Source organism: Sorex araneus, chromosome 3 (assembly GCF_027595985.1).
Source record: "Sorex araneus isolate mSorAra2 chromosome 3, mSorAra2.pri, whole genome shotgun sequence".
NCBI classification, from domain to species: domain Eukaryota; kingdom Metazoa; phylum Chordata; class Mammalia; order Eulipotyphla; family Soricidae; genus Sorex; species Sorex araneus.
The window spans coordinates 5885250-5901993 of record NC_073304.1 but is presented as its reverse complement, the minus strand read 5'-3'; the positions used below and the strand labels follow the sequence as shown (position 1 = coordinate 5901993).

Here is a 16744-nt window from a genome sequence, read left to right as displayed (position 1 = left end):
ACACTGGGGGCCGGGGGGCGGGGCCCGGGGCCCGGAAGGGAGCGGCCGGGGCGCCGGGGGCGGGGCGGGGCGCCGGGGGCGGGGCGGGGGCGGCGCCGCGGCTCGGCCCCAGACGCCTCGGGAGGGCGGCGAGGGCGGACGCGCCGCGCGCAGGTGAGCGGCCGCGGGGCGGGCGGCGGGCGGGCGGCGGGCGGGCGGCGGGCGGCGGGCGCGGCTCTGGGGCGGGGCTGCGCTCGGCGGGCCGGGCCGGGCCGGCCGACCGATCGACCCCGGGACGGGGCCCCTGGCGGGGACGGAGAGGGGGGCGGGGCCGGCGCCTCAGTTCCCCCCCCACCGCCTCCCGGAACCGGGACCGGCCGCTCGGAGGCGAAGGGCCCCTCGCCGAGGCCCGCGGGCGCCCGAGCGTCGGCCGCGGCCCCCGGTCAGCGAGCGGCTCGCCCCCCGCGCCGCCTCCCTGCTGCGGGGCTCGGGCCGGCGCGCCGGGAACTTGGGTCCGCGGGGCATCCGGGCGGGCGCCGGGGCGAAGCGCCCACCCGCGCGGCCCGGGAGCTGCGCAGCCGCCGTGGCGCCGCCGGGCACGGGCCCCGGGAACCGCGGGGGGCGCCCCGCTCGGACCCGGCCCGCGCCGCCCCCGCAGCCGGCCGCGGCTCCCGGGCCCGGGCCGCTTCCGGGCGGCGCGCACGCCGTCGGCGGGACCCCCTGGCAGGGGCGCAGCCCGGAGACGCAGGGGAGCGCCAGGCGGGGTCGCGCCTCTCCGCGCCCCCCTCCCCACCCGGTGCGGAGAACCGCGCTGCTCGCAGTGCGCTACCGTCGGGGCGGTGGCGTGCTCGGCCGCAGCCCCCTGCCCGGGATTCCCCGGCCCAGGCCTGCGCGGTGACTCCCTGCTTGTCGGTCCGAAATACTCGAGGGTCCGCCGCGGAAGGCGTTTGCCGTGCACGTGGCCGACCCGGGTTTGGGCCTGGCACCCTGTAGGGGTCGTCTGAGCACTGTCCGGAGTGATCCTGGAGCACAGAGCCGGGAGTCAGCCCAGAGCACCTCCAGGTGTGGCCCCGCCACCTCCACACACACACGAAAAGGACACATAAAGGAAACGGCGAGCAGAGATTTGCCTTCCGAGGGATACGGCAGGCCTCGCCTATGGTAGCTTCTGTTTCCGCAGACGCAGAGCACTCGGCACCTCGGAAGATGGTTTTCTGGGTGGGGGGAGCGCCTGCTGGCAGCAGCGTCCCCGGAATTCCGGGTCAGAGTAGTGGAGGAGAGCCGAGAGCGCACTGATCGGCCTGGGTGTGAGTCCAGGTGGGGGACGAGAAGGTGACACCCTGGTCTGGCCTAGGTTCCGTTGGCAGTGACGGAGTGTGGCCTTCCGCCCCCGAGCCGTGGCCCCGGCCGGGCCGAAGTTCTTGCAGAGCTTCTCCGACGGCTGTGTTGCGAGAGAAGCACAAGGGTGGGAGACCAAGGGGTCTCAGCCCCGGTAGGAGGCCACGGCGGGTACAGGGTGAAGGTGGCTGTGACTTGGTTGAGCGCGATCATTGGAGCTGACTGGAAGTAATTGGATTCTGGCCGTAATTTGAAGATGTGTTTGTGAACGATAATTTTAATACCTGCCATTCAGATTATAAGCGGGTGCCGGAGAGATAGGACACGGGGTTGGGGCCTTGCTTTGCCTGCGTCCCTCACCCAGGTTCTATCCCCAGCACCACATATGGTTCTCCTCGCTGAGCACAGTTGGGTGTGGCCCAAAAGCAAAAAATACATACATATGTGTACGTATATCACTGTATCACTGTCATCCCATTGTTCGTAGATTTACTCGAGCAGGCACCAGTAACATCTGTTACACTCAGCCCTGAGATTTTAGCAGCCTCTACTTACTCATCTTTCACAACAATTGAAGGCTCTTTCAATGTCAGGGGAATGAGACCTATCGTTACTGTTTTGGGCATATTGAATACGCCATGGGTAGCTTGCCAGGCTCTGCCGTGCGGGCAGGATACTCTAGGGTATATATCATGTATATATGTCACTGTCACTGTCATCCCGTTGCTCATCAATTTGTTCGAGCGGGCACCAGTAACGTCTCTCATTGAGAGACTCTTGTTACTGTTTTTGGCATATCCAGTACGCACGGGTAGCTCTGCCTCTCGGGCTTGATACTCCCAGTAGCTTGCCGGGCTCTCCGAGAGGGGTGGAGGAATTGAACTCAGGTCAGCCGTGTGAAAGGTGAACGCCCAACTGCTGTGCTATCCCTCCAGCCCCATATAAATAGATATATATATATGTATATATATATATACAAATATGTATATATAGGAAGTGACAAGGAATTAAAATAAGTCTTGAGAGGTTTGAACTGTGCTTCAGATGAATGGGTACAATTGACTTCTTTCAGGGATGGAGAGGTAACACATGACGCAGCTCTTGCCTTGTAGCCAGTCATCCGGATTTGATCCCTGGCACCTTCTGTGGTCCCCCAGCCCCACGCAGAGTGATTCCCTGAGCACAGAGACAGGTGTAAGCCCTGAGCTTTGCTGGGTTTGACCCAAGACCCAAAATAACCTTTCAGGTACAAATGTTAAGTAAGCAATTGTGTTTGGAATCTAGAACCACCTTCAGTCTCTAATAGGAAACATGAAATTTCAAATAACAGGAAAGTGGGGAGTGTGTGAACATGTGTGTATGTGTATGTGCATGCACACGCCAGAGTTGAGCCCAGAACCTCCCACATGAAAAGCATAGACTGCCACTGAGCTGTCTCCAGGGACCCCCAGACTGGAAGGTGTGACAGACCTACTCCCTTCAAAGTGTTCTTGCCCCACCAGGTACAGTCCACGCTCTCTGGGGGACGTGAGCACAGATGTTAAGGTTCAGGCATCGCTGTCATTGGTACACCCTGAGCTCGGATTGGGCCATGCTCTTCCTCAGTCGTGGTGTAGTTCTTGTGTTTTATCAAAGCACAGTCACGAAGCGTTAACACCTAGGTTTAACAAAGTGAGGAAGATGAAGATAAACCCATCAGCCGCCTTTCTTAAGAGTTCTATAAGAGGACAGCACCAGAGGTCAGAGACACAGTGCAGCAGGTAGGGCACTTGCCTTGTGTGTGGCCAGCATCACACATGCTGCCAGGTATGGCCGCAAAATACAAAACCAAATATATATACATATATACGTATATATACATATGTGTGTATGTATATATATATGTGTATATATATATATGTTAAAAGCTGAATAACTTTTGTTAAAGTAAACTTCCAAAGAAACCCTTGGAAAACAGGTGAAATAAAAGCTGATGAGATGTGCTGACCTTTGAGGAAGCAGGAATATGTTTGTGGGGTCCCCATCTCATGACTCTCAGAAGTCCCGCAAAGCTGCCACGACTCCTCTCCCATGGTCCAAAGAGCACCAGACTTGGAGTCCTCCCAGATCATAATTCCAGCACTGCACTCTCTGCTTTAAAGTCATTCTCCGATAGCTTATTTTTAGTAAGGAACGGGACTGTTTCTTGCACTCACTCTGTGCTAGGGGCCGCACCAGGCACAGCCACGCATCCTGTTCCCAGTGTCCCGTTACCCTAGCCCCACTTGTACCCCTTCTGTTTAGAGAGGCGCGCGTGACTAAAGAGATCTGAGGACCTTGCTCCAAGCCACAGACTACCCTGGTGGAGATGTCAGCCCCCTGGCTGGCTGGCAGCGCCCTTTAATCCCGCGCAGGCTGCTTTTTCATGTTGAGAGGATTTTCCAGCCTCTGATGTATGATGCAAATGAAAGATGCTACAAATAAAGGATCCAGCCCAGCGCTGGCTGTGTAACAGTCCGTGAAAGGTCACACTTCGTGGTCCGAGGGGAACATTTGGAGGCTGTGTACTGCCCTTGAAGTCCGTGACTGCTTTCTCGTCTAGCTCTGGGTCTGACTCTGCTGAGGCCTTTCTTTGCTCATCAAGGACAAAGCAGACCTCTGCACGCTTTCTCCGGCCCTTGGATGCTGTTAATGTACGAAGGAACAAAAGCCGGTCCACTGGGGGCTGGAGCGATAGCACAGTGGGTAGGTTATTTGCCTTGCTTGCGGCCGACCTGGGTTCGATTCCCAGCATCCCATATGGTCCCCTGAGTGCAGAGCCAGGAGTAACCCCTGTGCAGAGCCAGGTGTGACCCAAAAAGCAAAAAAAAAAAAAAAAAAAAAAGCCGGTCCACTCTGTTAAGGAGAGAGCATTGTGCCAACAGATGAGGAGCTGGTTCCTAAATATCGTGCTTATAATGTTGTAAGGAACTGTTGCTCTCAACTAACAGACCAAAATGAGAGGCAATTGAGCGTCCGTTTGGGAGGAGAAGATTGCAGTTGGATAACACAATTTTAGGCAAAAATCTAAAATGTGCCCTGAGAAGAAGTAAGTAATTGGGGTTTGTTATGAGAAGACGATAAGTGATTCAGAGAAAACTTCTGGGGCCAGAGAGAAATTTCGGCGGGGTGTGCGTTTGCCCTGCACATAGCCTGCCCCGGCTAGCCTCTCACATGGCTTCCCAAGCTCCGATCCTGGAGCACAGAGCCAGGAGCAAGCTCTGAGCACCGCTGGATGTAGCTGTAAAAAAGGGAAGACTTCGTGTTGGGCCACACAGATTTGCAAGATTAAAAGCCTCATATGGAGCCAACCCCGATTTGATCCCCGGCACCGCATGGTCCCTCCGACCCCGCCCGGAGTGACTCCTAAGCACCACCGTGTGGCCCAGAAGCCAAGAAAAGTTCATGACACTGACTTAACCTCACCGGGCTAAACTGACTGGCCGTGGGCCATCCATCTTACTGGAATTCACTCCAGAGTTCTTTCTCCTCCTGGATGCTCACAGCAGACCTCCCAGAATAGTGGCTCTTGGACCCAGGCCAGCCAGGCCAGCGGTATTTGGCCCAGTGCAAACAGGCAGAAAGCATTTCTTCCGCAAGGATTTCTAAAGACTGTACCTTTCCACCCTCCTCTGCCCCTGCCCCTTGTCCAGATCTCCGAGGAGCCCAAATACAGCCTTGTCCCTCTCTGAGGACACCTGCCATGTGGCCAGGGAGGCGTCTCCCCAGAGGGTGGTGGTGCCATGCCCCGCCTCTGAGAGAAAGCTGGTCTCTAGGAGCGTTTGGGCGCCAGGGTTGTGATGGAACGGAGTGGCCCACAGAGGCTCCTTCTGAAGGCATGCATCCCTTGTGTGTGCGCGCGGGGGCGGGGCGTGCTGTAAACTCCCTAGGTACCACTTCATTAAGCCTCTGTAATCCTTTTAGAGCACTGTGTGGTCCTTATCCCAGTAGCATCTTCCTGATGTCGAGTTACGAGCTGAGTTACGCAGGGGAGCCGGTCTTGACAGTGACGGAGATCCTCTGCCCAAGTGCAGCGCAGGGCGCAGCCTGGAGAATCGGTGCAAAGCAGGAGGCCGGGCCCCAAGGCAGCTGGTTGAAGAGTTAGAGAACCAAAGGCTAGGTGCGTCTTCACCCTCCCCGCCGCTGCTTGGGTCTGTCAGCTCCTGCATTCACTTCTCCAGCAGTGTTTACCCACGGACAGCAGGAGGTGTTTATGAAGGAAACTCCACCTTGTTTAAGCATGAGAGAGTCTAGAGTAATTGAGTAATTATTTGTTCAGTGCAAGTCATGAAAGGGATACAAAAGTGGTGGGGTGGGTAGCTGTCACTTCAGCAGTAATTTCAGTTATGTTACCTAAGGTTTGGATAACTGTGTGTGTGTGTGTGTGTGTGTGTGTGTGTGTGTGTGCGTGTGTGTAAAACATTCCATCATTGTCTGCTGAAAGTGAAAATTTCTTGTAAACCTGCCAGTTGTGTTGAGTTGACATCACCAGTTAAAGAGTGCCCAATGCTTGTCATTAGTTCTGGGCTTTATTGAGGAGCTAGTCCAGAGAACAGGCTACATGCCTTGCACGCGGCGCCCTGTGTGATCCCCTGAGCCCAGCCAGCAGTGATCCCTGGGCACGGAGCCAGGAGTAAGTCCTGAGCGTGCCCCACCACCCCCACCCCCCAAGAAAGAATGTGGCTCTAGGAGAGATTGCACATTGCTTTATTCACAAGCTATGCATAATTGCAGACCCCCAGCACTACATTGTCCCCCAGGATCACAGCTCCCACGCCTTGGTGGGGTGTCCTGGGTCGTCATCTTACTGCAGAGCCAGGCACGGCCCCCGGGCCTCCTGAGCACCATTTGCGACATGGCCTGCTCTCCAAAACAAGGGTTGTGGCTCAGTATTGAATTTCTCATTGATGATTCAGCAGAGTAGACAGAGCCAGTAACGCAGCCGCCCGAAGCAGCTAGAAGAATGCAGGGCCAGCTCCGGCTTACAGGTGAAACTCCAGCAGGATGGCTCCAGTCACGGCCAGGCGTCCAGGCCGCGGCCGGAGGGGAGGAGGGGGGAGCTGCGGAGTCAGCCGAGAGGCCGGCCCAAGGAGGAATGTGCAGTGTGAAGCCACTGGTCAGAGCTGGAGCTTTAGTCTAGATGTTTCTTTCCACCAGGAGCTTTCACAGTAGAGGGACAGGCACCGCCCAGCCTCAGGGTCCCTCCTGTGGAATGGCCCTTGGCTTGAGAGACATCTTGGGGATGGTGGGTTGTGTCCTCTTCAAAACTAATTCCTAATGTGGTTATTTTTTTCTTTTGGGGGGGCATACCCGGCGATGCACAGGGGTTACTCCTGGCTCTGCACTCAGGAATTACTCCTGGCGGTGCTCAGGGGACCATATGGGATGCTGGGAATCGAATCGGGGTCGGCCGCATGCCAGGCAAATGCCCTACCCGCTGTGCTATTGCTCCTGCCCCATGTGGTTTTTTGTTGGTCTTTTTTTTTTTTTAATTCAGTCCCAGAGCAATAGTACAGTTCCTTGCCTTTCACGCAGTCGATGCAGTTCAATCCCAGCATCCCATGTGGTCCCCGTCAGGAGTGACCCCTGAGTAGAGAGCCTGGAATAAGCTTTGGGTACCACCAGTTGTGGGCCCCCCCCTCCCAAAAAAAGGAAAAAATCAGCTTTGAGAGTCTTTTCTGGGAATCTCATTAACAGTTTCTGGGCTTGAAGGAGAGCCTGTTTTACGGCTTGTGGTGTTGCTTATTTACAGTTTAAAAGACTTCTCAAATTAGCACTATATGTTTCTTCACCCCCCCCACTCCCATCTCAGTCAACAAAAACGCACTATTCTATTGGCTTCATTCATTATTACTAAGGCTTATGTGTCTTGCTGGAAACGGGCTGCACGATAATTTTGTAACCTGTACAAATTGTCCTGTACGAGGGGGGAAAGCCATTTTATTTGGATTGCAGATACAGCTGTCGTACTACATTGATTTTCTTGTTTCATTTTTGCTTTTGATTCTTGTGGGGCAGCACCTGCGGTGGTGCTCAGGGCTCTGCGCTCAGGCATCATTCCTGGTGGCGCAGGGACCAGGTGGGGGACAGGGACTCAAACCAGGATTGGTTGCATCTCAGATTCAAGAGAGGGTTGCGTGTTGTAATTAAAACTAATTACAAGGACAGCATTGGGCATTCTTTAACTGGTGATGTGTGTTTCTAGTGTTAAAATGCATGTATGGGTGTGTGTGTCTGTGTGTGTGTGTTTCCCCTACATACGTTCCTGTGTCTGACAATTGGATTACAACGTCTGTAGTTACCCAGGTGCAAATTGAAATTCTCCCTGCTATCCTCCCCCGCCCCACACCCCAGGACTGACCGAAACAGGAAAAAGGCAGTTTGGTTGGGAGGTGGCAATTTCCAGGAACGGCGGGGCTGTCTGCAGTGCCCCAAGATCACCCGTGTTCCACACCCACGCTCCACTCCGGGTCTGCCCAGCTCGGCCCCGCAGCCCTTTCTTCTTCCCAGGTTTTACTGCACAGCAGCCCCGTTGGCAACAGCAGGCTGAGGAGTGTTTCAGGCCAGTGGGGGCGGGGGTGGTCTCAGAGTGCCTGGCCCCAGCATTGGTGGGGTCACAGTTCCCCATTACCTCCAGCTTTGACTGTTCACTCCCAGGAGACACATTGAAAATTCCCAGCCCCACACACGGTCCCTTGGGCACTGCCAGGAGTGATCCCTTGGCACAGGCCAGGAATCAGCCCGAGCACTGCCGAGTGGGGCCCAATCCCACCCCGTAGGAGAAGGTGCAGGTGTCAGGAGCTTACAAAAGGAAGACGCACTCCCAAACCAGAGGGTGAGATGGTCTCCTTAAATTGGGCGGAGGGGATGCTGAGCCAAGCAGGTGACCCCTGGAAGTTAGGGGGAGTGTGGTAAAGTCTCTGGGACTCAGCCCTGCTGGCGCTGTGATTTCAGATTTCTCTCCCCCGGAACGAGGAGATTGATGTGTATTGTTGCCCATCCCCCAGGTACCTCCAGGACTTAGGGGGGAGAATCCCCCTGAGCATTGCCGGGTGTGGCCCAAACCTGCCCTCTCCAAGCCCCCTCCCAAAAATAAATATTTTTTCTGCACCCGCCTGGCAGAGCCTGGCAAGCTCCCCATGGGGTATCCGATATGCCAAGAACCGTAACAAGTCTCACACTGGAGTCGTTACTGGTGCCGGCTTGAGCAGATCCATGAACAAAGGAAGCCAGTGCTACTTTTTAAACATTTTCTGTTTGACAAGCAGAAAAAGATACATCAGGGTTCTGCCGAGAGCCTTTGCTCCCGCATTGCTGCTGAGCCGAGTCCAGGCCTTGCCTCGACCGCGCCCCTGCCTCTGCTTGCCAGGGAACTGATGGGAATTTATTGGCTCCCAAAAGTGAACATCAAGGGAACTAGCAGCCGCCAAGGACGCTGGCCCTCATATTCCTGACTCTCTTGGCCCTTTCTTCGCCCCTCATCCGCATCATCGTGGACTGCATTTCCCGTCTCAGGGTGGCCGACGGGCCCACTCGGGCTCCTTGTTCCCAACAACTCCAGAGCAAAGTCCAGCTATCCTGCCTTTTTCAAACTACAGGGAAAATTCTAACGTATTCTGCCCTTTATTTTTTCTTTTGGAACTCTCTAAGGTGAAGGTTGTTTCTTCGATGGGATCCCCCATATAGCTCTTTTTTTTTTTTAATTGTTTTTTCTGGTAGTTTCTGGTGTTTTCCTCTACCCAATCCTTGAGCTCACTGGTTTAATACTGGGGTCCTACATTCTATTTTTGGAAGGGGAGGTAGGCACATCCAGTAGTGCTCTGGGTTACTCCTGTCTCTGCCCTTTGGGATCACTTCAGGCAGGCTCAGAGGAGCGTACGTGGTGCTGGGGATCAAACCTGGGTCAGCTGCCTGCAAGACAAGGGCCTGATCCACTACATTATTGCTCCGGCTTCTGGCTTCTGCCTCTGAGCCCCTCTTATTGCATTTGTAGGTTGCCTGTTAGACCTTTAAGCACAGTGATTTCTCTTTGAATTCTCCTGGTTGAAGTTCCACTAATTTCCTGGTTTCAGCCAAGCAGCCCGTAAGATTGTGGCTTTGGGGTTCTCATCAGGGAGTTGACTTAACTAATGTACTTGGGGCCCTTCCTAAGCTTTTGTCTTCCTCACTGTGAGGGAGTTTCCCTTTCTCCTCCTCATGGCTGGTTCTCCGAGGGCGACAGGTGAGGCTTGTGTCCACGTGGTCCTGGGCAGAACTGGGGCGTTGCGACAGCAGGTGCCCAGCAATGGCTCAGACAACATTTCCTCAAGACTGAATCATAATCTCCTGAAGGTTTCAGTGCGCATGGATTTTTTTATTTGTTTTTTGTTTGTTTGTTTTTTGCTTTTTGGGTCACACCCAGCGATGCACAGGGGTTACTCCTGGCTGTGTACTCAGGAATTACCCCTGGCGGAGCTCAGGGTATGGGATGCTGGGAATCAAACCCAGGTCGGCCGTGTGCAAGGCAAACGCCCTCCCCGCTGTGCTATCACTCCAGCCCCAGTGCGCATGGATTTTGACTCAAATCCCAGGTCTAATTCTCCATCCTATAAAAACGCATTTCTTAACTTTGAGGGTTTAGGGGGAGGGTGCATGCCCAGGGATGCCCCGGTGCTCGTCCTGGCTCTGTGCTCAGAATCATTCCTGGTGATGCGTGAGGGACCGTGAGGTGCCAGGGATCGAACCGAGACCCAGGTTTCCTGCATACAAATCTTGCACTCGGCGGCTGGAGTGGTCGTACAAGTAGGGCATTTTTCTTGCACGCGGTCACCCTGGATTCAGTCTCAGGAGCACCATATTATGACCCTCCAAGCCCTGCAAGGAAGAAGTGATTCCCGAGTGCAGAGCCAGAAGTAAGGCTAACGCACCACTAGGTATGTCTAAAACCCCCCAAAAATCAACCTGCACCCAGCTTATTGAGCAGTCTGTCCAGCCCTACTTACATATTTTAGAGTGTGGGGGGGGAGTATTTATTTATAAAGAAATAAATTCTGGTCCCAGAGTGACAGTACAGTGGGTAGGGCACTTGCCTTGCCTGCATCCAGCCCTGGTTCAGAGCAGTAGGCACTTCAATCCCCAGTACCACTTACGATCCCCACCAGGAATACACCCTGAGCCTAGACAGGCGTGGCCCAAAACCCAAAAATAAATCAGTAGTAGGGCAGGGATGCAGAGGAGTGCTACAGTAAACTCCTTCCACGTGTTTGAAGCCCTCGGATGGGAACCCAATACCTAAATTTAAAAAGAAATGAAAGCTCTAGGATTTTTACTCTAGGACATTGTTTAAATAGATGAAATTCTCAATTTATATCAATATGGCAGTTTACTTTGGATCTGTTTTGAAAATCTGTGTCTCTGAGGCCAGGGCGATAAGGACATGAGATTCTTACCTTGCTTCTGGGTTTTTGTTTTGTTTTGTTTTCTTTCTAATCGAGGTGTAAAAAAGTTCTAGGTTCAGTTGGGGTTCCTGATGAAGAAACACAATTGATATTTTTTTCAGTGATAAAATCTGCATTTGTATTTCAAACAATGTAGCTAAAACTTGATGTAAATTCCTCCTTTTTTCCTTTTTCACCTTAATGAGTATCATTTATGTTCCAAGCCCCAGCACCAGGTGTGTTTCCCTGAGCACCTCAAAGCGTGACCCAAAAGCCCCCTCAAAAAGGAAAAAATGGGGGCTGGAGCAATAGCACAGCGGGTAGGGCGTTTGCCTTGCACGCGGCCGACCCGGGTTCGATTCCCAGCATCCCATATGGTCCCCTGAGCACCACCAGGGGTGATTCCTGAGTGCAGAGCCAGGAGTAACCTCTGTGCATTGCCAGGTGTGACCCAAAAAGCCAAAAAAAAAAAGGAAAAAATGGTTTGATCCCCGGCATCTCTTACGATCCCCTGAGCACCACCACCAGGACTAATTCCTGGGTGCAGAGCCAAGAGTTACTCCTGATCATGGCCGGGTGTGACCCAAAATGCCCAAAAGGAAAGAAAGAAAAAAATCTATAAAGAAAAACTTTGGGTTTTTGTTTTGTTTTGGGGCTCCACCCGGCAGTGCAGTGCTCAGGGCTTACTCCTGGCTCAGTACTCAGGAGTCACTCCTGGCGGTGCTCAGGAGGCTCCATGGGATGCCTGGGATCAAATGCTGGTCAGCCGGCTGCGTGCAGGTCAGGTACCCTACTCGCTATGTTAACTTCAACCCAAAAAGAGTTTTAAAGAAGAAAATCTGGGTGTAGGGGGCCAGAGCAGTAGTTTAGTGGGTGGGGCCCTCGCCTTGCACATGTCTGACCCAGGTTGGATCCCCGGCACCCATATGGTTTCTGAGCCCCACCATGAGTATGACCTCATCACTGCTAGGAAGGGCCCAAAAAAACAGAGAGGGAGAAAGAACTGCAACTGCCTGTAATTTTACTTTCAAAAAATCCTCCTGAACATCATTTCAAGGTGGTTTGTTCCGCTCAAAGTTATGAGTCTTCGTAATAAATAGAAGTTGTAAGGCACAGGGCCAGAGCGATAGCACGGCGGGTGGGCACTTGCCTTGCGTGCAGTCGACCCGGGTTCAATCCCCAGCATCCCCTGTGGTCCCCTGAGCACCGCCAGGAGTAATTCCTGAGTACTGAGCCAGGAGTAACCCCTGAGCATCGCCAGGTGTGACCCAAAAAGCAAAAAAAAGTTGTAAGGCACGATCAGTTTAACCCGAGGAGGAGTGCCGGAGACGCTTCCCGTGGCCCACCTTCGCTCTGCTCTGTCGCAGCATGGAGACCGACTGCGACCACCTGGAGCTGGGCGGCATGTCCGGCTTTGAAGAAGGCGCGGAGCTGAACGGTTTCGAGGGGACCGACGTGAAGGACATGAGGCTCGAGGCCGAGGCGGTGGTGAACGACGTCCTCTTCGCCGTCAACAACATGTTCGTCTCCAAGACCCTGCGCTGTGCCGACGACGTGGCCTACATCAACGTGGAGACCCGGGAGCGGAACAGATACTGCCTGGAGCTCACGGAGGCCGGGCTGCGGGTGAGGCATCGGGAGAGCACTGGGCAGGGCGGTGGGGAAGGGCCTCTGGGGAGGAGCTTTCGAGACTGTTGGAGCACTGTCGTCCCGTTGCGCATCGATTTGCTCAAGCGGGCACCAGTAACATCTCGTTGTGAGACTGTTGTTACTGTTTTTGTCATATCGAGTACGACACGGGGAGCTTGCCAGGCTCTGCCGTGCGGACGGGATACTCTCGGGTATGGATCACATATATACAATTATGTATATATACAAAATGATAAGGAATTAAAATAAGTCTTGAGAGGACAAATTCTGTCATGATACAAAGAGAAACAACTGGACAAGGACCCTGCTTAGGGTTAGGAAGGGCTCATCTGAACTGAGCACTGTTGTCTGAGATCTATAGCGAGATGTCCCCAGGAGAGCCACCCAATAAGCTTCATGCATCTCTTACTGCGTCCATACAAAGTCACTGTATCACTGTCATCCCGTTGCTCATTGATTTGCTCGAGTGGGCACCAGTGACGTCTCCATGGTGAGACTTGTTGTGACTGTTTTTGGCATATCCAATACACCACGGGGAGCTTGCCAGGCTCTCCGAGAGGGATGAAGGAATCGAACCCGGGTTGGCCGCGTGCAAGGCAAACGCCCTACCCGCTGTGCTATAGATCTCATTCTAGTCCTTCAAGACTATTAAACAACAACAACAACGACAACAAAAAACACTTCTTCAAGGGTCTTGGGTTTTTTGGGGGTTTTTTTTGGCGGTGGTGGGGGGTGTCTGGTCCACTCTCAGGAGTGTTAAGAGCTTGCACCTGGCTCAGCACTCAGGGGTCACTCCTGGCAGGACTTGGGACCATATGGAATCCGGGGATTGAACCTGGGTCTGCTGCGTGCAAGGCAGGTGCTTTCCCCCTTTTCTGTCACCCCGGCCCCAGTATTACTTGGTTTTTGTCGTTCCCACATGACCCTAGCTGACTTACACATAGATGCAGCATCACACAAACGGCACACCAGGTTCACGTAGTCCCCCAAGTTATCGTAGGGTCATAGTGCGCAGAGGGTCCCCCGCGCCCAGTTGGGAGCCCTGAGCACAGGTGTGATCCGAAATATATGCATAGGTAACTATATATGCGGACTAAAGTGGAAGGGAAGCATGTTTTTTGATTTTGAGAACAGAAGTGTTCTGTGAACCTTTTCGAATTCTCTGTTTTACATTTCTTTTAAAATGAAGATGAATAAATCAAAACTCCTTGAGTGCTTCAGATTTGGGTTTTTTGAGTGGGGACGGGGAGCTTGGGCCACACCTAGTGTCGCTCAGGGGTTACTCCTGGCTCTGCACTTAGGAATCACTTCCAGCGGGCTCAGGGGGCCATGGGAGATGCTGGGGATCGACCCTGGGTTGGCTGCGTGCTAGGCAAACACCCTACCTACTGTGCAGTCTCTTCCGCCCGCAAACTTGAGTTTTAAGGAGAGCACTAGAAAGACACATTTTGCTATATTATAAATTGACTCGTTCAATTCCTCCACCCCTCTCGGAGAGCCCGGCAAGCTACTGAGAGTATCCCGCCCACACGGCAGAGCCTGGCAAGCTACCGTGGCGTATTTATTTGATATGCCAAAAACAGTAACAAGTCTCAAATGGAGACGTTACTGGTGCCCACTCAAGCAAATCGGCGAGCAACCGGGTGACAGTGATACAGTGATAAATTGGCTCGATGTTATAAAAATGCTTCAGTCAAGACTTGTTGAAATGTGAAAATAGTATTGATGTCTTTCCAGAACATCGCCCGCAAGCACTCGGGCTTCCTGTCACTGTGACTCTTCTCTCCTAGGTGGTAGGCTACGCTTTCGACCATGTGGACGATCACGTCCAGACTCCCTACCATGAGACCGTGTACTCCCTGCTGGACACGCTCAGCCCTGCCTACCGGGAAGCGTTTGGAAACGCGCTTCTTCAAAGACTGGAAGCTTTACAAAGGAACGAACAGTCATGACCAAGCACTTCCGTTTAGAGGGGATGGCGGCTGGTACAGAATATTGACGTAAGGCTTGAAATTTTCACCTGTGACCAGTTTTGCATCGGTCATGACGGAAAGTGCATCTTTAGTTTGTGTTTTGATCATTTCTTCAGATGTCGGCTTTTGACTCCGAATGTGATTGACTAATGAGTTGTCGTTTTCGTTTCTCGTCCATTCAGGGGCATTGCTGGAACGCCATCCTGTAGACTCTCGAATTTCTTTACGTAGTATCTGTCCATTTCAAAACCTGACCAGTATTTCATTCTATTACAGGGCTTCAATGCTGCCAGCACATTCTCTTATTGAGGAAAATCTAGATTTGCACAGTAATTCAGAAGTTGAAATGACCTAATTTCAAACTTGGATTCAGTTTGCAAAATCAGGGGGTTTACTACTAGCTTGAGCTGATTTTGTAGTAAGTTCGATACTACTGGCCTTATTGGAAACAAATTATCAACTAGTTTCCCCTGCACAAATTTGAAATTCACTGCTTCTCTTAATCTATTTGCTAATATGGACTGATAAATTACATATGACTTAGTATTAAATGAAAAGCAGGTACTGAAATAGTTCTGATTCCTTGTTTGCCACAGCCAGCCAACTAAGAGGACAAACCGCTAGCAAATGAATGTAATATTTTTTCCAATATATTTAAGCACATAAGCAAATGTAGGAACAGCTTCGTTCTTTTTTCTTAACAAAAAAAAAGCATCTTCAATATGTATGATTGAAAATGAAGACGATTCTGATTTCCTAGAAAACACTATTTTGGCCTGTGTTGATTCTTATTCTGAATGTTTGTTTACATATGTACAGTATATATTCAGAAGGTATTTTTGCTTCAACATTTACTCTCTATGATGTAGTGCTTTGGTATTCCCATAACACCTCTCCCTCCCGGCAGATGTGCAGTGTTCTGTCTCAATGCTAAGTCTGCAATGTCTCCTGAGTGCATTGTATGGGTCTGAAACCAAAGGATGAATGAAGCATTCAGACACTTGATATTTGAAAAAGGAAGACTGTGTATTTTGTATTTTCTTACAGGTATTAAACTTTATAAACTTAATAAACTATACCATGCTGCTATGTGTTTTCAAGTACATATTGAGTAAGGGGATGTTGGGGGTCGCGATTTTCATAGTCTTCTAAAGCAGCAGCTGTAGAAACGTTGAGCTAAATTCCTGCCTCTTCATAAAGGATGCATTTTCATAAGTTGGTCATTTGCAGACTCTTTTTCTTTTTTAAAAAAAATCATTATTAATAGGTTCTTTTTGGTTTGAAGATCGTGTAGACTAGATAGATCATGTAGACCAGAGCAAACTAATGTTCAGTTTGGGTCCCTGTGTATGAAGTGTGAGTACTTCACAGGAATGCTCTCATCATTGATAAATGCATATTCATTCTCAGCCTTTCAGATGCTTAACTCTTGGGCAGTGAGTCATAACTTCAGGTTGAACTTTCTCACAATCTCAGGCTAACTGTAAAGAATATTTGTAACGTTTGAATAAAACTGTTCACTCACTTTGAGTTGCGAAGAAAAATGATTGTATGTTTCATAATTGAAATTGTTGATCTTGTGATAAATGATTGACTCCAAGAGCTTCAGTTTCCAGTTTTGAATTCCAGATTGTGACACTTCAACATTAGGCGAGTTGCTCGATTTATTACTATGGGAGAGGAACAGAGAAGACATTAGTGAAATGACAAACATCAAAGCCTTTGTTCTGGACGGGCGAGATGACTCCAGGGGTAGAAGTACATGCCTTGCATGTGCAAGGCCCTGGGTTTGATCTGGGCACCGCATCCCATGCCCCCTACTGCCAGGTATGTGTCCTACAACTTAGAAACAAAAATATATCAGTCATAAGAATGAAACCTCCGAGGGCTGGAGCAACAAGATAGTGGGTGGGGATCCAGGTTTGATCACTGACATTTTATATGGTCCCGCGAGCTCACTCGGGGTAATTCCTAAGTGCAAAGCCAGTAGTGAACCGTGAACACCACCAGGTGTAGCCAAATAAAGAAATAAATAAAAATAAGACCTCCAGAGGCTAGATAGATAGTACAGGTAGGGGGCATGCCTTCCACGTGACTGACCCAGGTTTGATCCCCAGCACCCCCATAGGGTCCCCTGAACTCTTGCAGGAGTGATTCCAGAGCACAGAGCCAGGAGTAAACCCTGAGCGCCACCAGGTGTGGCCCAAAATTAAAGACAGTTCACAATAGGGTAAAAATAAAATGAAATAAAGTTAATATTTTTAAAAATCTTTATTTTAATCTAAGTATTTTTAAAAATTAACTAGATACATAAAATCTTGGTTTCACTTCCAAAGCGGAGGTGGAGTCTCTAAAATAACTTAGAGGTCA

The 16744-nt window shown here is 51.5% G+C and overlaps 1 protein-coding gene across 2 annotated transcripts; it reads left to right on the top strand.

Moving 5' to 3' along the window:
* The first annotated feature begins 62 nt into the window (after positions 1-62).
* Positions 63-15976, top strand: GSKIP (GSK3B interacting protein). Of its 2 annotated transcripts, none has more exons than XM_055133730.1 (3): positions 63-153; positions 12119-12377; positions 14192-15976. In XM_055133730.1, exons 2-3 carry the CDS (start codon positions 12120-12122, stop codon positions 14351-14353), a joined length of 420 nt encoding a protein of 139 aa, XP_054989705.1. In that variant the 5' UTR covers positions 63-153; position 12119; the 3' UTR covers positions 14354-15976. The 2 variants fall into 2 exon arrangements, with proteins under 2 accessions (XP_054989705.1, XP_054989704.1); XM_055133729.1 differs by lacking the exon at positions 63-153 and adding an exon at positions 856-1041.
* Positions 15977-16744: the final 768 nt, after the last annotated feature.